The sequence below is a fragment of the Rhea americana genome, unplaced genomic scaffold, assembly GCF_003343005.1.
Source record: "Rhea americana isolate MKP2758 unplaced genomic scaffold, rheAme1 scaffold_66, whole genome shotgun sequence".
Classification (NCBI taxonomy): Eukaryota; Metazoa; Chordata; class Aves; order Rheiformes; family Rheidae; genus Rhea; species Rhea americana.
In genome coordinates, this window is record NW_028186823.1 from 4,514,330 (window position 1) to 4,541,168 (window position 26,839).

The 26,839-nt window shown below is 40.5% G+C and overlaps 1 protein-coding gene across 3 annotated transcripts in view; it reads right to left on the reverse strand.

Annotated features, from left to right (window-relative positions):
• Positions 1-26,791, reverse strand: part of LOC146586738 (interleukin-1 receptor type 1-like) — a 33,430-nt gene extending 6,639 nt beyond the window's left edge. Inside the window, exons 1-11 of one of the 3 annotated variants that reach the window (XM_085320783.1) lie at positions 26,772-26,791; positions 25,790-25,871; positions 23,227-23,308; positions 21,417-21,483; positions 17,588-17,819; positions 15,404-15,593; positions 9,971-10,145; positions 8,024-8,089; positions 5,184-5,304; positions 2,597-2,742; positions 399-542 (exon numbers count right to left, since the gene is read on the reverse strand). In XM_085320783.1, the coding sequence (XP_085176909.1) occupies positions 399-542; positions 2,597-2,742; positions 5,184-5,304; positions 8,024-8,089; positions 9,971-10,145; positions 15,404-15,593; positions 17,588-17,819; positions 21,417-21,483; positions 23,227-23,229 (1,144 nt within the window). In that variant the 5' untranslated portion in view covers positions 23,230-23,308; positions 25,790-25,871; positions 26,772-26,791. The other 2 variants (XM_085320782.1, XM_085320781.1) reach the window with 2 other exon arrangements.
• Positions 26,792-26,839: the final 48 nt, after the last annotated feature.

Genomic DNA, 26,839 nt, shown 5'->3' on the forward strand with positions numbered 1-26,839 from the left:
AACAGGAAGAAGTAAAATTTGCTGTGCTTCTTCCATGCAATTCCATTTTATTACTGCTTTTTATAAGAATAGTAATTAAAGGAAATCTGAACAACTGCTGTCAGAACAGCCTGTGCATTGAAACCTCTGTAGTGAAACTTTAACAGAAAGAATTATGCAGAAGTCAGGACTCAATATCAAGATTTCTAGCAAGTTGCTGACTCCTCTCTGTAGATGCACCGCTCATTTAAACTAATTCTAAACATCCTAAAAGTGTGTCATCTTTTGAAAAATCCCCCAAAGTACCAGTCACATTCCATCAGGTTAACTCAGCACTTTGTAAGGGAAGATAGAGGTAATCTATTCATTACCACACACAACACACTCTTAAAGTAAATACGTACTGCTATATAACATACCTCTTTCACCCAGGAAAGGATGGCAGGAGTTCCGATACCAAAGCACAATATCAATTTTGAAGATCTTGTAGASAAAGAGAGTAAAAAACACTAAAAATACCAAAGAAACTCCTCCTCCAATTAAATAACCTTGAATATTTGGAGCTGCAATAGAAAGTGGTAAAAAAGGAGAAGGGGGAAAAAGTTATATATTGGAACTGAAAAAAAGAGAAATGTTAAAAACTGGTAGCTGTGTCCTCAAAAATTGTGTAGTCATTAAAGGATTCAAAAATGCAATGAATGAACAGGATTGAAGATTCTTCATACACGCTTTCAACAAATACTGTTATTTGACAAGTCTACTTTTATTTTTCAGAGAAAAGATACCTTYGAAATGTGACAAATGCAGCTATTCTTCAGTCAAAACACAAAAATATTGATATTTTGTGTGATTCTAACTCTAGTGCAGGAGTAGAGTGAGAATTCTCATACAAAATTTGATCAATCAAAAAGTAAAAATGTCAGAGTTTGGGAAACAGCTTACTGACCATGGTCCTCCAGCCTTCCATCATGTCTAACCTCTATGAAGACCTATCATTGATATTTTTTTAATGGAAATGTAGTTTTTAATTCATGTATATTAAAAGATTTCTGAAATTTAAATCCTACCCTGAAAAGGAAGACCTTAACTTATAGTATGCAAACATGTTTTTATTTATAGTCAAGACATGTAAAATGCTATARCTCAGATCCATTTTCAGTTAATGATTTGTTTATAATGTGGCCATAAAAAAGTAAATCTGAAAATGATTCTTGTCAAAGGATTGACTCAATTGACAAATCCATCTTTGTAGCTGAACAGACCAGAGAATCTTATGTAGCTAAACTTAAAAAACATGATAGTTATAAAATCTGGTGGTTTGCTTTTCTGTGCACCTCTTTCTAAATACAAACAATGAATTTCTTTGGTCTTGCATTTGAGTTTTTGAAACTCATTTTAAAGTTTACCTACTTTAAAGAAAGATTTCAGCCAAGCTGGCAACAAGCCTATCATCCTGTCTCCCAGCACAAGACTGGGGTATCCAACAAGTGGCAAGACGTGCCCAACCAGGATGCATAAGCCTATCCAGGAGACAATAACGCAAGACATTTATCGGCAACGGAAACTCCATAACCTTCCCAAGCAATCTATGTTACTGCTTCATTATCGTTACTGTTAAGAGTCTAATCTAAACAACTTATTTTTCTCCTGGTAGTCTGAGCCTATTGCTTGTTACTGAAGGACAGGACAACCAGACGCACAAAAAAATGTTCATTTTCTTTAGGCACACTCTGTTCTGGACATATCTATGTCTTTTTTAGAGAATTTGCTATTCTCAGTGCCCTTCTACACACCTGGTATCTATGCCTGTTTTAGAGAATTTGCTATTCTCAGTGCCCTGCTACACACCTGGTTTCCTCTGACCCACAAGCTACTTGAAGTACAAGAATATAAAACAAGACTGTATGGGAAGATGCAGAACAATTTTGAGGAGACAGGTGACAGAAGCTAGCCAGGCCATTCTGTGGAAAAAGGAGCATCAACATGGTGTGTTGACCCACAACCATGGTCACTTGGCTGGTCCCAAGCCAGGGTGGTGCTACACCTGGGCTTTGAACCAAAATTAGAGATGAGCTCAGTAAGTGTACTGCGCACRTTTATAGTACTTAAAAACCTCTTCTGGTGCCCCCCCCCACCCGACATTCCTCGCCCCAGACCAACAGTCAGTGGTGCCTGGGATTCCCCCGCACCTTTATTGCCTCCTTCRGAAACTTCTGGGGAATCACCTCTTAGAGGCAGAGGTAATAAACGCTCAGTATCGACCATAGTGTGCCTTGTGTTTGTCTGTCTGTCCCTGCTGGGGGTCGAGGCTGTGCCCCGTCTCACCCTYACAGAGGCACAGTGTTCCACTGAGGAATGTACTTACTTCACTTTGGTTTTGAGTGTTTCATTAACCTCTTCTAACATACCGAATGAGAGAACCTAAAGCAGGGTAAAAGTGCTATTTTGTTTCATTTTGACAATAATGGGAACATGACATAATCTCACTAAGAAAGGTCTTCAGTTGTATCACTCACTCAGCACGAAAGTACCTCATACTGTTTTAGCTGTGATAAGTCTGATGTCAGACTAATTCAGAAGTCATTGATCACCATTTTATCAAAACTGTATAYCTTACCTGGGCGTTCCAATTTGATGTATGCTGTAATTTGTCGAGAATCATATACAACATGACAAAAAAATTTATGAGCATAGTCCTTTACTTTTACTTTTGAAATGTTAAATTTTGTTCCAGATACAGCAAGTCCATGAGGCATCCCCTCTCTGTCATTAAAAAAAGAGTAAGAATGAAATGCTAGTAAAAAAGCTGAAATATCAATGCTTAATATAAGATAGACTTGTCTGTCTACAAATACAAGAACGTTCATTTTTAACTTCTGGAAATCTAAGAGGCTGGTGAAGCACAGATCAGTAATTATCAGCCCTTTGAAAAAAGGCTTCATGACTAGAGTTGACWGGGCATTTTCCAGATACATGATGKTTTTTTTGTTTTGTTTTTTTTCCTGGAAGACTAATCAAACTATTAATAACCAGTAATAWAAATGTAAGCAGAGCCTCTTCCATGATTCCTTATACTGATGATGAAGCGGAGACYTTTGTAAGCTTACAGACAGACTCCTTGAGCTGACAATGTTTACAGTAGCCCACAGTCAATGGCATCAACCAGCTTAGAAAATAATGATGAAGGAGCTTCACGAGAGCTTGGTGACTGGTGCCTAATAAAGACAAACATAGTGATGATACCTTTATTTCCAGTATCTACTGCCACAAAAGGCTTGGGGCCTCTTGTGGCAGTATATCATATAATATAATATTCTGTTAAACATTATCTGGCTGTAAGATAGGTTTACAGGGATATGATGGAGAGGTAGTAGTTGAGAGGCGCCTACAAACTGACATTACGCTCTTTGACAATATAGCTTTATGCACTGACACACAAGGAGCAAAATTCATTTTGCAGAACATCCTGAAGAACCGGTTTCTGTTACATAAATAATTGCCAGTGACGTCTGTCACASGATATGAAAGCAAACATAATTATTTTGCAACATGTTCACATTTATTCAAGTCAGTTTTACCTAGATCAGTTTTACCACTCTTGGCAGAATCCAGAATGTTGACCATGCCTACAGTGTGCTTTGCTACTAGCAAATGCTCACAAATTCAGTTGTTGGGAGKTTTKTTTTTTTTTTTTTGGAAATGATAATATTCCAACATTACTGCTACTTTGCAGATTCATTTCACTGATCCTAGATCACTCAAATTATTAATCCTACTTAGAGCTTTCACAGGATGCATTTTGTATACCTCTRCTTCTGGAGTGGGAAAACTAACAGGCAAGAAGATGATTAGAGATGGAGATCACCTCTAAACATCTAAAAATTTTAAGGGAGAATTGCTTTGAATTAAATATACATAGTGCTTTTCAGAAAGATGCAGTCAACAGCAGCACCAAGTTGGTTTCAGAAGAAGCTGCAGTTATAACAACTTCAAACATAGCTTCATAGAGTTGTATATATGACTTAACTGTTGAATTTGAAAAATTTTATGCCATAAAGAATAACGGACTTATTGGTGCCTTAGTGACCATAAGGTGGGGCTCCAACATTTATAAGTGAACATCAAATAYGCAGATCTACAACAACAAAATCATCCACTCTAAAGGAGCTTAGGGATAAAGTATAACTAATATTGCTTTCCTGAGGGGAAAGTATTGACTAACTTTTCATACAGCTTGTTCCATCTGGACTTCTGAAAACATCTAGTACACCATCCTTCTGTCTTAGAGCGTCAAATTTGTTCAGGTTTGAGTATTTTATTCTTTATTACAGAATAAGTATAAAGAATCACAGAATGGTTGAGGTTGGAATTGAGCTCTGAAGACTATCTAGTCCAACCCTCCTGCTCAAGCAGGATCATAAAGAAAGCATTTCCTAAACCATAGTATATCTACAGTACCTTTTTGGAAACAGCAGCATGGTCCCATGTGCTAAATGTGCACAAGCTCAGYTTGCCTCTGAGCTCCCAGCCCCCTTCTGGATGCCAGATACAGATGAATCAAAGATTCATTTTAAAAGCAATCTGCAAATTAACTCTCCAGCCATTTCACACAAAGATGACAGCACTTGGTGAAGACAGTAATGCTTCTGCATAAGTCTGAACTGATCATCTGAGAGTTTTCCCCTCTTCTTTGTTTTAAGGGTTATATTTAACAACAGTGGTTGACATAATGAGAAAGCAAAGAAAACAATACATCCACATTCTGCTATAGCATCAACCAGTTGTTGAGTAACAAAGAACTCCTGCTCTCTTGAAATAAATTGCTTTTTTTCTCCCTAGTTTGTGTTTAGCTTTTATCTTTGAACAATCTATCCCTCCCACACTAATGATAGAGACTAGGYTTTAATCTATAATAAAAATGATTGCATAAAATAAATGCAAAAAACCTTACAAAATGATATGTTTCATAACAGCATTCTAAAAATCTACACATGGTGGCTTCACTACATTTATATCAGATACATTAGTATCTATAACAAAATATTTCCATTTGTTAAAACCAAGTGATAAGAATACARTATTTTTGATGCAGATGTTTAAATAGTTTTTCAATGACTACTGACATTGACTACTAGTCAACTTTATAGTTGATTCACTGCTTGACCTTGAAACACACTTACAATTCAAAGTATAAGAATACTTACTCATAAAACTGCTCTTTGTAGGTGCTATCAAAGCTATCAACATCCTCATCATTAACCTTCCAGAATGGAATTAAGCCATTTATGCCACTTGATATATTACATTCCATGACTAAAGGGGAACCTAAAAAACATTAAAATTTAACAATTAACAGTCTTGTAACAGAGGCAGAATTAGGTGACTGGGGAACAGTTGGGAAAAGGAGGAAAGAAGAAAAAAACCCACTTACCTTACGAAAAGCAGAGTCCTTAAAATTCATCTATTTGTACTCCACACTTGGGAGGCTCAATTCAGTTGCCAACAAATAATGTTTAGGGCTGTTTGGGATGTCCTGGTTACTCTAGCTTTTCAGATCTGGAGTCCTATCTGCCAGTTTTCCATATAGATGTCTTAGATGCATTATGCAGGTAACTCATTTCAGCCCTGGAGGTCTATCAGTATAGTCAGTGGAGTCTGGAGTTCAGTTGATAAGGTCCAGGTGTCAATTACAGTGTGAGTTGACTACCACAGAACTGAACTCCAATACTCTAGCTCACATGTAGGCAGGAACATTTAGACACTTACATATAAAGTGGAGTCTCTATTGATGACAGCCTCTATGATGAGCTGAGGCCCCTAACTCRCATGCAGATACCCACATTTAGATACCTACACTCCACAGCTGAATCCCACTCTTAATGAATATGCATTTCTTTACTCCACATCAGAGTCTTTTGGCCAACACTGTCCACCGGGATGGCTTCTGAGCAGCTCCACACTCTGCTCCTACAGCAAGCTCATCTGTTACTCAGCTCCACAGGCACAAACAGTACAGATCTTACAGAAGGCGTCAGCAGCAAACAAGAAAGCCAAGTTGCAGAATTTATTTATTGCCAGTGTTCCTTAGAGAGCTCCATTTACAGGAAGGTAAGCAGCTTTCTTAGAGTCCTGTCCTTTACCCATGGAAGTTATGATTTAATAGGAGAAGGTGGGCTCTCTGTTCACCTRTGTAAAGGTCTCAGTGTTTCTTTCAATAGAATCATATCAGATCTAGATGCTTCCACCAGGGGTAGTCTCTATCAAAAGTACAAAATAAACCCTTAGCTCACTTGCAAAGTAGTTACTTGAATGTATACATTTCACACAGGAACCACAGATGCTCCTCAATCTCTTCTCCCATAGCCTTCTGCTTCAGTGATATGTTTTTCTAAAGAATGGTTTGGAGTTTGAAGACAGGCCTATTACTTCCACACTTTCATGTAGATATTAAGAGTTTTTTTGCACACTCTTCTGTCATTTCTCATTCAACAAATGTTTCCATGTTCTGCCCTACAACTAGGCATTTAGGAGAAGCAAAAATTTTTCTCCAGCACCCCATTAAATGTACCAGACAGAAAATACTACTCCTATATGAATAGCAGTGTTGTGTGGTTTTTGGTGGGTGGTGCTGTTTGTTTGTTCTTGCTTTACTTGCTTTGAAGGGGTCTCCTTGTGGTAAGGAATCATTTTTCTATTTTCGTTACTCAGTAGCCAAAAAAAAAAAAAACACCCATTCTGTGAGTGAAGGCCTAGTGCCTTTAATTTCACATGTAACTGCTTTCTTATCATCAGGAGGGCAATCAAAGCCACAGTGGTTCACATTAGCTGGTCTTAGGCAGCCAGTAATACACYGGCAACTTTTAATAATAGTGTACAAGATACAGTGGAACAAATGCTCATCTAAAATGAGTAGTCTAAACAAGTGGTCCCACAACAGGTCTTAATACAGGCCAAGTATCACAGCCCCTGGGCTGGTAATTGTTTGATTCTCCATTCTCTCAACAAGTACTATCAAAGGATTGAAAAAATCCTAAAGGATATACCTTTAAGAAATAAAAGGGCCTTTGAATTGAAAGGTCAGATTCCTTCTGAGTACAGCTTGCACTGATAAGAATTTCTCCAATTAAATGGGAACTTACGATTGATTATCATTAAGAATTTGGGAGAAGATTTACAGAATAGTTTAATGGGAGGGAGGGACATGGAAGTCCTACTGTAACATTRCTTCATTTTTTCCAGTTACAATTGCTATGCATAAAGCCTAGGAAACAGGTTGTGTGAGGTTAAAAAAAAAAAAAAGACTGTAGTAAGTCTTCCAACTTCAGTCTAAGACCTATAAGTTTCCTTTTAGTGGGAGACCAAATAGAGTTTTTCAGCAATGTAATTCTAATGAAGTCAGAGAAGCTGCAATTACTAGCAGAGAGCAACAATGCTCAACAGCAATTTCTGAGTATTTCCAACAGAACTAAATCAGTRTCTGAAGGCTGCAGGACTATAAGACTATGAAATAACACTGTGTGCATCAGATCCTGAATTTTCTCTTTCAGATACACTTTTCTGTTTAAAACAAAGCATTCTGGACTTTGGAGGAACATAATTTCTATTACAGTTCATTCACTGTTTCGGTCAAATTTTATTCATCCTTACCAGAATCTGGCAGCTTCAGAATAAAGGAAGAGAAGAAACTACTGAACTGGTCAACTGGCAACTATCAATACGTATATATGTAACTATATTACTACAAATACTGAGGATATGTCAAGACATGGGTCCTGGGACAAAGGACAGATGGCAAGAATCAGAAGATAAATGCATCCCACCYAACACTGATGGCCAAGAGACTCCCATCTCAGGCATAGTTTTATCCCTGCAAATTACTTACRGGAATTGTGTTCTACCATCTGTCTCTCAGCTATCCTCAGTCCACATACCTGCCTCCCAATCTTGCTGAGGTCAGTGGAACTGTCAGCATTCAACTTCAGAAAGACCGGGAGCTCAGCTTGTCTACTAAATATTAATGATCTCTTAAAGAGTCACTACTTACCAAGATCCACTTCAATTGTATTATTCTTTGGATAAATAAACTCTGGTCTCACTTGTGGTGGGCTTTCTAACAGAAACAAAGAGAAAAACAAAATCTTCAGGTAYTGAATATTCCACAGTTTATTCCACCTCATAGTTTTACAATAGTTTTGTTTTACTGCTTGATAATATTGTAGTACCATATTTACTATCAGTTTTAAATTTCTAATAGAAAAATATCTAATGATATTTGCTGTATTCTCTACAAATTATTTTAGCTTCCAAGTTGGCAGAAGCTACCATTTATCCCAGAAGGACTTTAGTGTCCCTCTCATTAATTAAATGTAGAATTAGAATTTTTACTTTAGATAGGTGGTACAAGAATGCCTGCTTGTCCAGTCTTATTTAAGTAGATGTTCACCTAGGAAAATCAACCTAGAAAGTTGATTTCTTTTTCTTATCCATCACTCTGATAAAGTTCATTGAGATTTTGTTGTTGTTGTTACCTGCTCTTACGTTACTTTTTTTTTTAATCAACTGCCAGTAAATTTGAGATTTTTTCTTTTTTTTTTTTTTTTTTTCATACAGACACAAATTCTTTTTGGAGGATCCCATTTTGCTTCTAATAGTCTGTCATACCCTACTGCTTAGATGCGCCAGCTTTTTGGATTTTTTTTAATGTAAAATTTAAATATTTTTCAGCAGCACTGAAACAACCTGATTCAGGGCTATTCTTGTTTAGTTTTTTTTTTTTTTTTTTTTTTTTAACTAACAAGACGGACACTTGACCTCCAGCCATCTTTTCTGAGAGGAAAAGGAATCACAATGATCAGAGTGACAAACAACAGTACTGGGAGAGTTTGGCAGTCAGCCCTGCATCCTGTCAAATACAGAAATGCACAACCAAGTGCCAACAGTCAACTAGTCCTTTCCATGTGAAGATTTACTGAAGATTAAAGGATTTATATAGCTTGCAACATCCCCTTTCCTATAAGCTGAGATTCTAGCCACCTTCCATAGCAAGTTGACTAACAAGGCCACGGGAAACAGTTTTGCTGTCATGGTCTCAGCATGTTCAGATTTTTCTTTTTGTTGTTGTTGTTGTTGTTTATTTTAGTGGGTCCTAATTTGTTTTTGCAAAAAAAGYGCAATTTTATATGTTCCACTGACAGATATTCCCACTCTTTACCCCAGTAACTGCTACTTCCTACTAACTTTCATTCCTAACCCCATATTTCTCATTTCCCTTTCTCAATTYTTCCTCAATAGCACTGCTCAGCTAGGCAGCAACAAAAAAGTCAAATGCCAGTAACTACAGCTGAGAGGAGAGAAGGGAATCTATTGGCTGTTCAGCCAACTCTCCTTCCCACATCTAAGTTTGTAAAAGAAGAACATGTACCTGCCATCTCTCTTCTTGTGTTTTTTTGCAATCTCTCAGCAAGGAAAGATAAAAATGCAAAATACTCCTAAAGAATAGACCACTTCTGCCAGGAAATCCATCACTGTTGCTGGAAAGCAGTTCTGCCTGTACCTCCCTCCCAATTTAAAACAAACAAAATTGGTAAAAAGCGCCAAAACAAAGCCAAAAAATCCTGTTAAGGATTGCTTTTATTTCTCTCGACTCCCTTTTCATCTGGAAATCCATGTAGAAGGATCAGAGAAAGTCTGAATACCCAGCTTCATTCAAACAGAAGTGGAATGCTTCCTAAAGGTAAGTGCACTCAAGTGTAATCTAAAACAATTCAAATTTAATCCAAAGTGGGTGGCAGAAGAAATTCATGTTGCAACACGCATTACTGTATTTTAATTTTGGCATTCAGGACAAAATTAATTTAGAGAAGATTTGCAGTTGTAATTTCACAGAGCAAAACGTGCAGTCTAGTAAACTGACATGCCAAGTAAGATTATGCTTGTATAGAAGTAATTACAGCAGCGCCAAAAAGAAAAGGAAAAACCCTAATGCACTCACCTTTAACTTCTAGACTGATGGTTCGTGAAACATTATACTGTTTTCCCATATATGTATATACCATACGGCATGTATAGTTTCCCTTGTCCTGTACAGTTACGTTGTGAAYGAAGATAGCATTTTCACCCTCTGCCAAGACAAGTCGCTTGTCCTCTAGGAAGCCAGGCTTACATTCCTAAATGTATCAAAAATATCTATGATTCTGTGAAATTAATAACTATACTGATTATTAAAATACATGCCAAACAAATAGCCATTTTTTAAAAAACAAAGTGAGGGGTCTTATCCAATGGTCACTATGCCCTAACATGAAGTCTGCTGATATCTTGCCATATTTGCACCTTTTGAAACACTACAACCAATCCTTTAAATTTTTCTATGTTATATTTTAAGAGAAATGGTATCCATTATTTTACCACATTCACCTAGTGGTTTGCCAGTTATCTACCTCACCTGTACAAAAGGTTATTATTGCTATAGTAGAATTTAAGACAATKCACGCCTACATTTCCACTTCATTGGTATACATCAGAGCTACTGTAGCAGTGACCCATGCTGTTGGATACATTGCCATTTCAGCAGAAATAAAAATACAAAGAAAAACTCCCTCCTCTTCTCTGACTTGAGAGTTTGGAATCATTTCACCTCAAAAAAGACGTACACCAGGTAGAGCATTGAGGATATCTCATATGCAATATACAGTAAATAATAATAACATAGGTAATATACAGTCTTGATTGCCCCTGATTAGAGGGAGTTGGGGCCTTTGATACAGGTGGCCTTTGATTAGGGTGGTCAAGCACCCTRTAAGTCAGTGCTAGGGAAAGGCCTATTTAAAAGCCAGGCCTAGAGCGCAGCAAAGAAAGGCAGCAGTTTGTGCAGGAAGGCATCTTTGTTTCCAGTGGAAGTGTGTCCACTTCCACAAACATGGTCATGACAAGCCACAGAGCACATTTGACTGTAGCTGTTGGAATTGCTGCATCAGCTGTGTCAGAGGCTTCAGCCCAGACAGACCCKCTGACAGCAGATGCAGCTCTACWGGTCTCAGGCTGCAGGGAGTGCTGGGGGCCTYTCTAGAAGGYCCRGGCAGAAGTCAGCCCTTCTGCAGAAGGTGTGCTGTTGTTGATGAGTTATGTCCACAGGTAAAGRACATGTGGGAGGAAGTCAGCAGACTGTGAAGCATCCATGAAAATGAGCAGAAGATAGACCGGGTGTTCTTGGAGACCATACTGCTCCAGGAGTCCCWGTCCCCCAAAGCAGTGGAGTCACTGGAGGGCTCTGTGCCAAGTGAAACAGTGTATCACAACACTGCAGAAGGAGGCTGGAAACTGGTCGCTTCTTGTGGGAGTCCCAAAGACTTGCACTTGCAGTTCAAGAATGRTTTAGTGCCCTCTAGGATGAGGAGGAGCTGGGCAYGGCTTCAAGGGGAGCAACTGGGCCAACAGACCCTGTGCCTTGTGGGAACACTCGGAAGAAGTGATGAGCGATTGGTGTAGGTGACTCCATGCTGCTGGGGACAGAGCACCTATCTGCCRACCTGACCTCTTGTCTAGAGAGGTTTGCTGCTTGCCAGGGTCTTGTATACAAGATGTCATCGAAAGACTGCCAAGGCTTTTCCACATGTCAGGCTACTACCCTCTGCTGCTCTTCCATCGGGGCACTAATGATAACCAAGGGCAAATTGGAAATGATCAAACAGAATTTCAGAGCTCTGGTCAAGGGGAGCCCAGGTCGGGGAGCCCMGGTCATTTTCTCCTCAGTCCCACCAGTGAGAGGGAAGTATGGGAGGCATAGATGGACTTTGCAAGTTAACAAATGGCTGCACTGCTGGTGTGGGCAACATGATTTTGGTTTCTATGATCATGGGACTCTGTATGAAAAATCGGTAACTGATGGCGAGGCATGCGTGTCTTTGCTGACAGGTTGGCCAGCCTAGTAAAAAGGGCTTTAAACTAGGAAGGATGGGGAAAAAAGGGAAAGCTACAAAGACAGGTTAGTTAACAAAACAAGGCTCAAGTCAGGAGGCCTCCAGYAGGTCCATGCAGCTGAGAATGTGCATACAAGACATGACTATGGAGGATCYATTTGCGCCCCTCCTGGGAAACCTGTATGCACAATTACCTCTATTAAATGTCCGTACACCAGCGCATGCAGAATGGGGAATAAACAGGAGGAGCTRGAGATCTGTGTGCAGCCAAAGGGTCRTGATCTCACTGGAATTACAGAAACATGGTGGGATAGGTCACGTGACTGGAATGTAATCATGGACAGCTACATGCTTTTTAGGAAAGACAGGCCAGGAAGGTAAGGTGGCWGAGTTGCTTTTTATGTGAAAGAGCAACTGGAATGTATTGAGCTCTGTCTAGGGGTGGATGAAGAGCAAGTCAAGAGCTTAAAAGTAAGGGTTAAAGGCCAGGCTAACATGGCTGACACTATTGTGGGTGTCTACTACAGGCCACCTGATCAGGAAAAGAAAGTCGATAAGGCCTTCTACAGACAGCTTAAASAAGCCTCAYGAACAAAGGCTCTGCTYCTCATGGGGGACTTCAACCACCCTGATATCTACTGGAAGGACAACACAGCTAGGCATAAACAATCCAGGAGGCTCCTGCAGAGCACTGATGATAACTTTTTAACAAAGATAATGGAGGAGCCAATAAGGAGGAGCATCCTGCTGGACCCTGTACTARCCAACAAAGAAGGACTGGTTGGAGACCTGAAGGTTGGGGGTAGCCTTGGCTGTAGTGACCATGAGATGGTGGAGTTCAGGATCCTTSAAGGAGGAAGCAAACCATTAAGTAGGATCACAACCCTGGACTTCAGGAGAGYGGTCTTTGGCCTCTTCAGAGAAACTACTTGGAGGAATTTCACCGGTTATCATGGGTTAGGGTTCCCTAGAAGGAAGGGAGATCCCAGAGAGCTGGTTAATATTCAAAMATCACTTCCTCCAACCTCAAGAGCAGTGTATCCCAAGGAGAAAGTCCAGCAAAGTGGGCAGGAGACCTGTATGGAGGAGCAAGGAGCTCCTGGCAAAACTCAAACAGAAAAAGAAAGTATACAGAATGTGAAGGAGGGGATAGGTCACTTGGGAGGAAYAAGAATGTTGTCAGAGACTGCAAGGATGCAAAGAGGAAGGCTAAGGCCTATSTGAAATTAAATCTGGCAAWGGATGTCAAGGACAACAGGAAGGGTTTCTTCAAATAAATTAGTAGCAAAGAGAAGACTGGGGAATACGTGGGCCTRCTGCTGAATGGAGTGGATGCCCTGATAACGAAGGATACAGAGAAGGTAGAATTACTGAATGTCTTCTTCACTTCAGCCTTTACTGCTAAGGCCAGCTCTCAGGAAYCCCAGAGCCTGGAGACAAGAAAGTCTGGAGAAAGGAAGATTTTCCTTTGGTCAAGGAGGATTGGGTTAGAGATCTTCTGGGCAACCTTGACATCCACGAATCCATGGGCACTCATGGGATGCTCCCACAAGTGCTGTGGGAGTTGGTGGATGTTATTGCTAGGCCATTCTCCTYCATCTTTGAAAGCTCATGGAGAACTGGAGAGGTGCCTGAGGACTGGAAGAAAGCCAATGTCACTCCAGTCTTCAAGAATGGGAAGAAGGAGGACCCAGGCAACTCTAGGCCAGTCAGCCTCACCTCCATCCCTGGAAAGGTAATGGAGCAGCTCATCCTGGATGTCATCTCTAAATACATGGAGGAAAAGAAGGTGATCAGGAGTAGCCAGYATGGCTTCACCAAGGGGAAATCATGCTTAACCAATCTGATAGCCTTCTATGAAGGAATGACTGGCTGGATAGAGGTAAGAGCGGTGAACGCAGTCTACCTTCAGCAAGGCTTTCTGTCTCCCATAACATGCTCAGGAAGTGCAGGCTAGATGAATGGACAGTGAGGTGGATTGAGAACTGGCTGAAAGGCAGAGCTCAGAGGGTTGTCATCTGTGGTGCAGGTGTAGTTGGAGGCCTGTAGCTAGTGGAGTTCCCCAGGGCTCAGTACTGGCTCATCTTGTTCAACTTATTCATCAGTGATGTGGATGAAGGCACAGAGTGCCTCAGCAAGTTTGCTGATGATACCAAGCTGGGAGGAGTGGCTGACTCATCAGAAGACTGTGCTGCCATTCAAAGAGACCTGGACAGGCTGTAGAGTTGGGCAGAGAGGAACCTCATGAGGTTCAAAAAAGGCAAGTGCAGGATCCTGCACCTAGGGAATAATAACCCTATGCACCAGTACAGAATGGGGGCTGACCTGCTGGAAAACAGCTCTGCRGAGAAGGATCTGGGAGTCCTGGTGGACAGCTGGTTGACCATGAGCCAGCAATGTCCCCTTGCAGCCCACGCCAGTGGTATGCTGGGTGCATTAGGAAGAGTGCTGCCAACAGGTCGAGGAAGGTGATCCTGACCCTCTACTCAGCCCTGGGGAGTCCTCATCTCGAGTACTGTGTCCAGTTCTGGGCTCCCCAGTACGAGAGAGACATGGAGCTACTGGAGGGAGTGCAGCGCAGGGCAATTAAGATTACCAGAGGACTGGAACATCTCCCCTGTGAGGAAAGGCTGTGAGAGCTGGGTCTGTTGGGGGTAGTGTCAAGAGGATGGGGCCAGAGTCTTTCAGTGGTGTCATATGACAGGACAAGAGGCAACAGGCAAAAACTGAACCACAGGAAGTTCCGCCRGACCGTGAGGGGGAATTTCTTCCCTGTGAGAGTGATGGAGCACTGGCACAGGTTGCCCAGAGAGGTTGTAAAGTCTCCTCCTCTGGAGATATTCAAAACCCACCTGGACATGATCCTGTCTAACATGCTCTAGGTGACCCTAGAGCATGGGTTGGACTAGATGATCTCCAGAGGTCCAGCCTCAACCATTCTGTGACTCTGTGACTCAGGCCCACACAGATATCTAAAACCAGCATCAGAATGAAGAGTTGAACTACTTTAGAATTTTACATCATCATGGGCAAAACATACTTTTCCAAGCCTGCATAGTCTATAGAGTATTTTTCCAGAATCAGAGCAAGAGGCATAAGGATACTACATCATAATCTGCCRTAACATCATGTTATGTGAAATTGATATAGCTACGCAGAGCCTAGTGTTTAACAAAACTTACAAGTTTTTAAACTTACCAGCTAAATAATATAAAAAGAGGATAAAAGAAGTGGAACTGGATTATTTCRTGAATCAACAAACTAAAGCAAGGTGTGATTACACATCTCTGACTGAAAGACTTCACAATCAAAATGGATACCTTGTTTCTTTAAAATATGCCTCTTAGAATTCTGTACACTTTCCCAATAATGTGCCGAGACAGATGCACCTTATACTGTATAGAATAAGTCTCTCCTTCCAACAGTTGTTTTTCAGATTTACTGCATAACACATTTTAAATAGAACATTTTCTATCTTTTGTATCCCAAATATAGGTGCACAATACCTTGTACCAGTGTACTTCAGGCTCGTTATTGTCTTCATCTCTAAAATGTTCTAGATCAGGGCATATAATCTTTCCAGTATTTGTGCTCATCACTTTTTGTTCAAACTTCATTTTTTCATTAAAACATAAACCATTATCATTCTTAAAAACTGTTAGATTTATAGGTTTTTTGTTAGAGTGGTTAAGTCTCCTGTAATGAGAAAAGCAGATGACTCAAGTCATTAACAGTAAGGCCACTATTTTCAAAAAGCCATGAAGTCTAAGGAGAGCAGACTTCAGGACTTAGAGGAATGTCAGCACCTCCACAAGGTGCCTCTAATACYCCTGTTACAGCCTCTCTAGCTCTTTCACACCATTCTTAGCTCATCACTCTCTGCACCAGATCAAGAGAGTTGTGAATAGAGGTGGCATCAGCTTTGGAAGCATTAGAGGAGCAGTAGGCATGTCGCACAGTCGAAGGTCTATGGTACCCACAGCACCAGCCAAGCCTTTTCATTTTTTAGTGTTACATTTGCCAACACACAGAAGCTTGCAGTTACCCGAAACATAACCACACTAAAACAACTTCAGTCCCAAACACAAAGTGAACAAGAGAGGAAAACAGATTCATCTCCCTGATGACATTCCTTGAAGGGACACTTCAAGGAAAACAGATTGTAACTCTTCAAAGAGGAGAGACAAAGCTTTTGAATACAAGACGTACCAAGGTGTAATGCCAAYGTGAAACTACTTCAAACTGAGATCTCACAGGACACTAACAGGAATACCTGCAGTACACCAGGAGCTCTGCTGAACAGAAATGACACTAGAAACCAGAAGTCTAAGCAAGAGATAAAGGAACACTCTTTGTGAATTCTTGCTCATGCTCCATTTCTCAATGCTGTGCTAAGTGAGAACTTCTCAAAAGCCTGAACTCCATGTTTGACACTTCTAGTTACAACCTCTATACACTGCACCTTGGTAAGTAAGTTTTATAACTAAGGTTTAAGTGCCTGATACACAAAACATAGCCTAYGGTTAATGCAAGAACTTTTATATGTTTTGCAGCATGCTGACATTATACAAGCTAGACTTAGAAAGATGTAAGGTGCCCAGGGAAAATAGGTCAAGGATAGAATAACTAGAAACAGATCAAGAATGACTAAACTTATATTTATTACTTAACTAGCCAGCTTTGAAGGGATTACATTTCTTCCAGTTTTAGATTCAATATTTACTCTGAAACAAGAAAGTGCAACAGCTTATGATCTCTGCATACACAGTAAGTTCTTACTGATCATTTTTACCTTATTCACAATCCACTGATTGTGAATAAGTACACCAGCATAGCTGGTGTACTGTATGCCCATTATTACACATGGCTACACACTGCTGTTGACCCAACAATTTTGGGGTCACCTCAKAAGCCTCTACTGGCTGTTTTCAGTGTACTGCAGCAAGATCATGATGAAAAGCACAACTTCTGTGCACTTTCCTGAAATTAATTTCTCATTCAGCACACAGTTGTTGTGGGAAAGATTCAGCTTCCTGAAGTGGTGAAGTCTTACCCACTAACCTGGGTTTTAGATACAACAGTTAAAATCGAAAGAGTTGAAAAGAATCTATTTCTTCTTGTAACATGTTTTCTTGATCTTCATATGCATTACCTCATTTTTGCCTAATAACATCTGATAAAGCTTTTGAAATATGACAGATAAAAATGGTTCTCTGTCTCTTAATATGTACATTTCTAAAACAATTCCCCCAAAGTTGCTGRTCCCTCCAGGAAGTGTGTATGTGGTGATAGTATATACAGTTTGCTTTCCTTAAACCCTTCCTTGATTAACCRTAACAAACAAACAAACCAAACCTTTTTCCTGATCTGTCAGAAACAAACAGCTTGAACTAGAAAAAGCTGAAGTAAAGATGTTTTTCCTGAGGTTACACTTAATAAACCACACACACATACATCTCTTTATAAATATTACTATGCTTTAACATAAACTCTTCTATATAAACTAATTCACAATGGTAAATTCTACCACTGTGAAAGAAAGAGGGGCAGCACATAGAAAAAAACAAACAAGAGGAAAACAGTGCTTCTAKCTTATCCAAGTTCTCTAGAWAAAAAAAAACACTCAAGTTCCAYGAATATGTTATCTTACTGTATACATTAGCAATACAGTTGTTCCCCTCCTCCATTACCTTATGTCACATTCATAAAGCCCAGAATCTTCCAGTGTTGCAGGAATAAACCAAAGCAAGCCATCTCGCTGATGAATTCTGGCATTTTTCTCTGTGGTTACTGGCGTAACACTACCATTTTTATACCATGTCAGATTGTAATCAGTGTAATGTGCTGAAAATGTAATTATTGGGCAACTAACAGCTGTAGGCTCTCCAACAAGCACAAAGTAATCACAAATAATGCATTCTCCTGTTRAAAGAAAAGAAAATGTTAATAATGTTTTTAATCTGTACTTTTTAAAATGTTTTTAGAAGCATTAATATCCATTCCCAGTTGCACAGAATTGGGAAGTAATCTTCCTGTAACAATTTACCATCAAAACAGAGAGAGACTATTCTTCATTTGTTTAGCTCCTTCTATCTGAGTATCTAAATTAKGTGTTTTACAAAGATTAAGCTATAACTTCCCTAATTAAAGTAGGCAGCAACATGCGCATGTAAGTCCAATAGCCTTACTGTAAATCATGATATATAAAGATAAAYGTGATTTACCAGGCAACACAAGCTTCAGAACTTATCTTTCCTATCCTTGCTTATTTGAGCATGCTAGTACTTATGCAGAATTGCCCAATTTCTAATGTAGCTACCAACTATAAAAGAATAGCACGAACAATAGCAGTGCAGAGCTCCTCACAGAACTCTACTCATCACRACTGTGGGGTCAAAAACAAGTTAGGAGAAAAGAAAAGAATAAGGTGTTTTTGACCAGAAAAACAAGATGTAAGGGAATTAGATCAAGAKCTCAACACATCAATGAAGTCTGTGAACCAACAAGTCATTATAAGAACCAAATTCAAGAATATGCAATATATATACTATAAGGTCTTGACTATGATGTATTATTTCCTTAATATGTTTGCAATTTCTCTCYTGTTTATCAAGAATTTCCTTTAAACTACAAACATGGTTGTGAACATCCCATTCAGCTATAAGCCAAGAATAAACAGCATTTTTATAACTATGGCTGTGTAACAAGTTAACAAGATATAACCATGCATCCTGGCAAGGAGGCTTTTTTTAAATATTAGGCAGAAAATACAGAGGGAAGAGGAAGGACAGATACTGCAAGAAGTCATCAAGGACACCAATCTTTWAATTAAAACTATTTGGAGAATACCAATTTATCATAAAGTAAACAAAACATTTGGCCATAAAGCAGATTTTAAAAGCTTCCAAACTTCTGTGTACATGTGCAAATCTGAATTAYTATGAAACTGCAAAAATTCTGACTGAACAGATTTTACAAGTCATGGTGAGTGACTGTATGAATGCAAAACCAAGTTTTCAAAGTTTTCAAATTCAACTTTTCACCCTTCCTTTACCCCCTTCCTGTCAACTAACTTAAAAATCCTTAAGCAGTTAGAATCATAGAATCAGTAAGGTTGCAAGTGACCTCTGGCGATCATCTAGTCCAACCTCCCAGCTCAACAGGGTCAAAAYCCCCTGCTCAGCAGGGTCACTTAGAGCATGTCAGACAGGGCTGTATCTAGGTGGGCCTCRAAGATCTCCAGAGAAGGAGACTCCACAACCTCCCTGGGCAACCCGTGCCAGTGCTCCGTCACTCTCACAGGGAAGAAATTCCCCCTCACCTTCAGGCTGAACTTCCTGTGGTCCAATTTCCGCCCATTGCCTCTTGTCCTGYCACATGGTACCACTGAAAAGAGTCTGGCCCCTTCCTTCAGGTACTTATACACATTGATAAAATCCCCCCTCAGTCTTCTCTTCCCCAGGCTAAACAGGCCCAGCTCTCACAGCCATTCCTCACAGGGCAGGTGCTCCAGCCCTCTGATCATCTTTGTAGCCCYGCGCTGGACTCTCTCCAGTAGCTCCATGTCTTTCTTGGACTGGGGAGCCCAGAACTGGACACAGTATTCGAGATGAGGCCTCCCCAGGGCTGAGCAGAGGGTCAGGATCACCTCCCTCCACCTGCTGGCAACACTCTTCCCAATGCACCCCAGGAGACCATTGTCTTTCTTGGCCACAAGGGCACATTGCTGGCTCATGGCCACCAGCACTCCCAGGTCCTTCTCCGCAGAGCTGCTCTCCACAAGGTCAGCCCCCACTTTGGACTGGTGCCTAGGGTTATTTTTCCCTAGGTGCAGGATCCTGCACTTGCCCTTGTTGAACCTCAGGAGGTTTCTCTCCACCCAGCTCTCCAGCCTGTCCAGGTCTCTCTGAAGGGCAGCACAGCCCTCATGTGTGTCAGCCACTCCTCCCAGCTTGGTATCATCAGCAAACTTGCTGAGGAGGCACTCTGTCCCCTCATCCAGGTCATTGATGAAGAAGTTGAACAGGATGGGACCCAGGACTGAGCCCTTTGGGACGCCACTAGCCACAGGCCTCCAACTGGACTCTGTGCCACTGATGATGACCCTCTGAGCTCTGCCTTTCAGCCAGTTCTCAATTCACCTCACTGCCCACTCGTCTAACCCACACTTCCTGAGCTTATCTAGGAGGATGGTATGGGAGACGGTGTCAAAAGCCTTGCTGAAGTCAAGGTGCAAAACATCTACTGCTCTCCCCTCATCTACCCAGCCAGTCGTTCCATCAGAGAAGGCTATCAGATTGGTTAAGCAGAATTTCCCCTCAGTGAATCCGTGCTGGTACTCCTGATCACCTTCTTTTCCTCCATATCCCTGGAGATGACATCCAGAATGAGCTGTTCCATCACCTTTCCAGGGATGGAGGTRAGGTTGACCAGCCCCGAGTTGCCTGGGTCCTCCTTCTTGCCCTTCTTGAAGACTGCAGTGACACTGGCTTTCTTCCAGGCCTCAGGCACCTCTCTAGTTCTCCAGGACCTTGCAAAGATGATGGAGAGCGGCCTGGCAACAACATCCGCCAGCTCCCTCAGTACCTTAGGGTGCATCCCATCTGGGCTAATGGATTTCTGGATGTCTAGCCTGCCCAGAAGGTCTCTAATCCTATCCTCCTCAACCAAAGGAAAGTCTTCCCTTCTCCAGACTTTCTCCCTCATACCCAGGCTGCAGGATTCCTGGGTGCTGCCCTTAGCAGTGAAGACTGAAGCGAAGAAGGCCTTCAGTAATCCTGCCTTCTCTGTATCCCTTGTCACCAGGGCCCCCGCCCCATTCAGTAGTGGGCCCACATCTTCCCTAGTCCTCCTCTTGCTGCTGATGTATTTGAAGAAGCCCTTTCTGTTGTCCTTAACACCCCTTGCCAGACTCAATTCCAACTGGGCCTTAGCCTTCCTCACAGCATCTTTACATACTCTGATTACATTCTAGTTCCCTATGGAGATCCATTCTAGTTCCCTATGGAGATCCATTAATGTTAGACTACTTACACTAAGAGTAGCAAGACAAACACTGTTAGTTTATTTCATCTTAAACTTGACTGAAAAATTAAATCTGCCATTAAAAATAATATTAATTCATTGCAAAAGTAAATTGAGCCCTATATATCTGTTTTCAGGACTAGACAGAAAGCATGTCTTTTACGAAAGGCATTCAACAGCTAATTTKAATTTGAGGACACTAACCTCCTCAGACTTTCTCTGTATGAAATACAGACAGGACTTTCAAAGCCTCAATATCCTCAAATTAATGTCGCTAGATTTAAACATGTTTGGGTTAAGCTGTCCCATCCCTATTGCAGCTTCAGTCTAAAAAGAAGCACTTGGCTTATCTTCAATACGCTGAAGCAAAAATAAGCAAATCCCAAATCTACTATTTGATATTGGTAGAAAAGAACTCTTTTCTACTGGATACACACAATTTGTCTCTAGCAGGTTTTCATTTTTAGAATGACAATTTTAATATGTTTAACTTACCAGCATTGAATGGAGATGTCACTAGAATTAGATAGACAATGAGCAAAAATGCAGATATCATCTTTTGCTGCAAAGAAAAAGATTTTTCCATTAGTATAGCAGGAATGTTTAAGCCACACTGTCCTCAGCCTCCTGCACTATGTTTTAAAAATTCAAAAGTATTAGTCATTTTGGAGAAGGAAAAAGTAGTTCTGGTTATTTAGCCCTGCCCTTCAAACATTTCAGCTACARCACTGATTGGTCCCAACAGAAGGCTGCTTAGTTTTCGGCCTTCTCTTAGAATGTTTCCAACTTTCTACTGGAGTAACTCTTGCTAAATATGTTATTTCTTTTGTCAGTCTAGCTAAATGYGTGTGCTCATGCACACACACACACGCATGCATGCACACACACAAACACACACACACAATAAGTTTTAGCACAAAGATACTTGTATGGAAAAGTGCAGAAGAAYGTCGAGGAGACAGGCGATGGAAGCTAGCCAAACCATCCCATGAGAAAAGGAGCATCAGCCGGGCGTGCTGACCCACAGCCATGGTCACTCAGCTGGGCCCATGCCAGGGTGGCGCTACACCTGGGCTTTGAATCAAGACTAGTGATGAGCTCAATATGTGTACTGCGCATCTATATAGTACATAAAAACCTCCTGTAGCGCCCCCCTGCAAAAGTTCCTCAGAGCAGAGACACTCTTGGGGCTGCCCTGCGTCTCTCTCACTGGCCATCATGGGAGCTACAGGGAACCCTCCTGCATTGGTAACATTGCTCCTTTTTACCTAATTGYTAATAAATGTATATTTATATTAACTAGCCTTGTGTCTCTTGCAATTGAGCCCCTAAACCATCCTTACAATATGCTAGCATAAAGTGGTTTAAACTATATTGTATAATATATATATCAAGCGTGAATATGCTATTCTCAGCATTTTTATGGTAGACAGCTGCAGAGGTTTAAGAGTTCTTTGAACTGTGCTACTACAGTTGACACAGCACTATTGCTCACAGCAGATGAACTTAGAGTTCTTTGCTGCAGAACAAACACAACGCAACCCTAAGCTGAAYTGGCAGGCACCTGCATTCACTTTGAAAGTGACAATATTGCCTGACAGAATCTGTGTGGGAACCATAGTTATGAATGTGCTGTGGTCACACACAAAACAGCAGCAAAATGTTCAAGAACTGTAAGTTCACTTCACAGCTCAAGTCTTCTTTGCACATTCCTCCAACCAAGACATGACTGATCAGAAACCCACTGCCCTCAAGGCCTGGTATGTGCTGCCACAAAACCTCTGAATCTAACCACATGTCAAGAAAACGCAGGCCCATATAAGAGTGTGCAGGACGATATCATCAGAGACCCTTCCCAAGCCACCTACTGTCAGCCAGCTGACAAACACCTAATCCCATCCCTTTCTGACAGCTCTTCATAAGTCAAGGTCTGCACTTAACTGTCTTGCTTTTCCTCCATTSAGGTCTATTCTCTCTCTGCTGCTCCCTCTCACACCAAAGCAGAGTTCTAGTCTATTGCACAACATACATTGCATAGGTTTTAGTTAATTTTTGTCTTCTACGCAGCTAGAAATGGGTTGGAAGGGGAGGAGGTATTCCCTGAAAAACATATACGACCCTGACTTACTCAGAATTCACTCTATCCAAGACAAATAAGCACATTAGCTCTTTCTCTCAAAATATTTCACATAAAGAAGTAGGTAGGTAGTAGGGAGGGACACACAGCACAGAGTTCAACAGCAGCATGTAATAGCCTCCAAGCATTTACTTYTTTTGAACAGTTTATCTGACAAAGCACTCATACCATAGTCCTTATTTAGTTGCCTTATGTGTTTTTCCTGTAACTTGCCAATGAGATGATCASCATTTTTGAAATTTTAGTTTACCTGCAAGGAGCAGAGAAGGGGGAGAAAGAAYAGATTTAACAAAATGCATTATTTGGACAACAGCATAAACATACAAAAACAGATTTTCTATAGGCATCCTAAACGTACAAGCAAGCCCATTTCTCTGCCTACAGTGCAGACACCTAAAACAAACTTGCAGTAAAGATTTACCCAGCAATCTAGGAAAAACTTTGAGTAAGTTATGTTTCTGTCAAACTCAAGCACATATAACACAGGTGCCAAAGCAAATAATCAAGCCAGATTTAAGTAGTCATTTATTACAACAAATTTAAGAACTGAAAAAAGGAATACCTAAGTTTAGGGTAAAAACAATTAAACAATCCAACTTTACATTTTTGCACTTTTTACTCATCTCTAATACAAAGAGTGGATGTCTTTCTAAATTGTATGCTAAATCTCAGCTTGTTTAAAGTTCTATTCTTTACAAAGTAAACATTTTTTAAAAAAAATCAATTAAGACAGAGGTAAAGCTTAGACACTCGAAAAAAAAAAGGATGAAACCATCTTCTGCACTTGCAATACCTGATTACACGGAGCACTTCTGTTCCAGTCAGTACGGTCTTAAGTGACCCCACAAGGTTTGTACAAACATTCTTTTCTAAGCAGGATTTACAGTGAAGCATTATCCAAAATCCGCAAGTGTGAAACAGCAAGCTTTGCTTAATAGCATAAGGCTTGTTCACATACCTGACAGCTTTAGCCTAGTACTGCCCTCTCAGTCACAGCAACATGAAATGCCCTCCTGCCTCGTAACACAACCGAAGCTCAGTTATCTTACTTGCATAGAGTGAACGGCAACTTCACTGACAAGACTGCCATATATACATAGTTTGGAAAATTGTTTTGGCTCAAAGCTTGCTGKACTGAAAGGGAGAGTTTATGCAAAGTCTTTTAAAAAATAAACAAACAAAATCAACCAATCCTTCTTGTGGTTTGAGCTACTGAAAAAAGGTTTCTTCTGATTTCGTAAGTTACTTTCCTAATATTTATCTTCCCATAGTTGAAACAGAACTTACTAGTTTAGTTTCTACAATGAACACCTTGTAAACAAATAGAAAATATGCGGACCTGATTTAAGATATTGACTTTTGCTCTTTACAGGTTGTCTCTCTTCACAGAACCTGTCCTTTACTTGCCACAGGCACACTGCCAATTTTAAATGAAAAAAAGCACAGGTTTTAAAGACTTATTGGGTCCTTAATTCTGTATACACCAGAATTAGTGAAAGTGTCCTCCAGGAAGCTGTGCAAAACACATAAGTGCATCTTTGTTTTCCGGATTTTCTGTTTCCAATTTATAAAAGTTTTTAYTTGTAAATAGTTTATAAATACACAGACATGACTGACTGTTACAAAGGCCAACATTTTGCCTTTGAAAAATACTTAAGACAGTTCAGAGAGCATCTAAACCCCTCAGYTGTGTATCAGCACCTGCTAATTTATTTAGGTGGCTTTCAGTTACTGACTACTATTTATAGGGACTCTATAGCAAGGAGAACAGATTCGTTCTTTTAGCCATAAAGAGAAACACAGAAAACCTAACTCAAAGGTAACTACTTGTCATCTTTGCAAACAAGATAATAGCTGAGAAGTATAAAGTGCCCCAAATTAGTGGCACACCTATAAGGGAGAACTGCATTAACTTTTTAAAATTTAAATACAATTTTAAGTTTAATTGAAGCCGTGCAAAAAAAATATGTATGGACACTTGCTCCAAGGTACAATAATCAAACACTTAAAGGCAAGATTCAATCCACCAAAAACAATTCATACAGCTCRTATCTTGTTCCTTGCTCTACTCTCTCTTGTCATCAAGCCACTCTGATCTAAGCAAAGTAAGACAAATTATTCTAGCAAACCATAGCTTGTTTCCCATCTACTAGTTTCTTGCAGTTCCAACTTTCCTGTTAAACATAGTCGAAGTAAAAACAAAAATGCAACTGACCACTTTACAGGGGCAATGCATCAACACTGAGTCCAATGAAAAGATGCACAAGTACTCTCTGAAGGTGGGTCTGGATGACCACTGTGGTATTATGACACTGAAACACTAATCATAAACTGCAGTCTTTAACTCAGATACCCCTAAGGAAAATCTGTTATTCAAGATGTTAAAGTTAAATCAAAATGAAGCCACACAAATAAAAGAAGAATGCCCACAAAGAGGTCTGCAGTAGTTAGATGTTTTTGAACTAAATTCAAGTCCAACTTTGAGACAGATAAAATATAAGCCACTCTAAATCTAAACAAAATATTTATTAAAGGTCCTGCCTTATCTTTCATCAAAGCATAGATGAAGAAAAAAAGATGCATGTATCTATGAATCTGGCCACCACTTGATTGTAGCACCATGAAAAGCTACCTACTCTACCCATTTCTACCTCCTGTCAAAACACAGGCAACCAGAGCATTCAAATTACCTTAAGAGGACTGATCTTATTAAATCAATTTAAAATAGTACCTCATTTCAGCCTCAAGTGAAAGRAGCCCATTTTGCAGTCAGAGCGGGGAACAGTTTTCCATGTCATTTCAACTCCTATTACCTGTTAATACAAAGCAATGTGTACTCAATAAGAATATTTAAGTCCAAAGTAAATTATTATTCTCTAACATTTTTCAAGCACAATTAAAAGACAGGTAAATGGACTACCAGAAGTGCTCATGCAAATAAAAGCATACATTTCAACAAGAAAATGGTATTAAATATTAAAATTCATGTATTATTCTCAGGAAAAATTAGAAAAAATGTCTACCAAAAAAGAAAGCAACGAGTAATTCTTAAAGGTTAATTTAAAATATTTTAAAACATTTTGATTTCACAGTTTATACGAAAAGTAAGTATGCTTTCATTTGGCAACTCTAATTTGTTTTTGAGAGTCTAAGCACATACAAACAGTCCAAGTCAAACAASCGTGAAGCTGCCAAATTTATGATGAACAAAAATGAAACACTTCAGCATTTTGCTCAAGTCCCTGGTGAAATAATACGGTCCAAACATAGAGCTGCTTCTGAGAACTAACTCAAACCTTGCTTCAGCTCAACTCTGCAATTAATAACTCATCCCGACGAAGCCGTCGCTCCGCTGGCGGCTGTYCGGCCCCGTCTCGGGTGCGCCCGGCACAGGCCCGGGACGGGCGAAGCAGCGTTTGGTACCGATGTTTCTGCCGGCAGCTGTGCCAGGGCATCTCGCGGGCCCCAAGCCTCGCTCCTCGCGTTATTCGCACGGTTAAAAAAGCGTCCTTTTTGATCATGGTTGTGCAACCTAAAGTTTCTGCTGTGCCTCAGGGGAGGTCAAGTAGATTTAAATCGAGCTTTATCCTGCTTCCTGTTACACATACTCTAAACGACTGTGGCAGAGATCGGCAGCTCGCCCAGTCCTCGCTCCGGGCGCCACCGCCTCCCACCTGTGCGGGCACACCGCGAGACGCTGACAGCGAGCGTACCTAAACGACAAATGGAAGCGACTGCTGAGGCGGCAAGCGGGCACCGCACAGCTCCCGCGGAGCCCGCA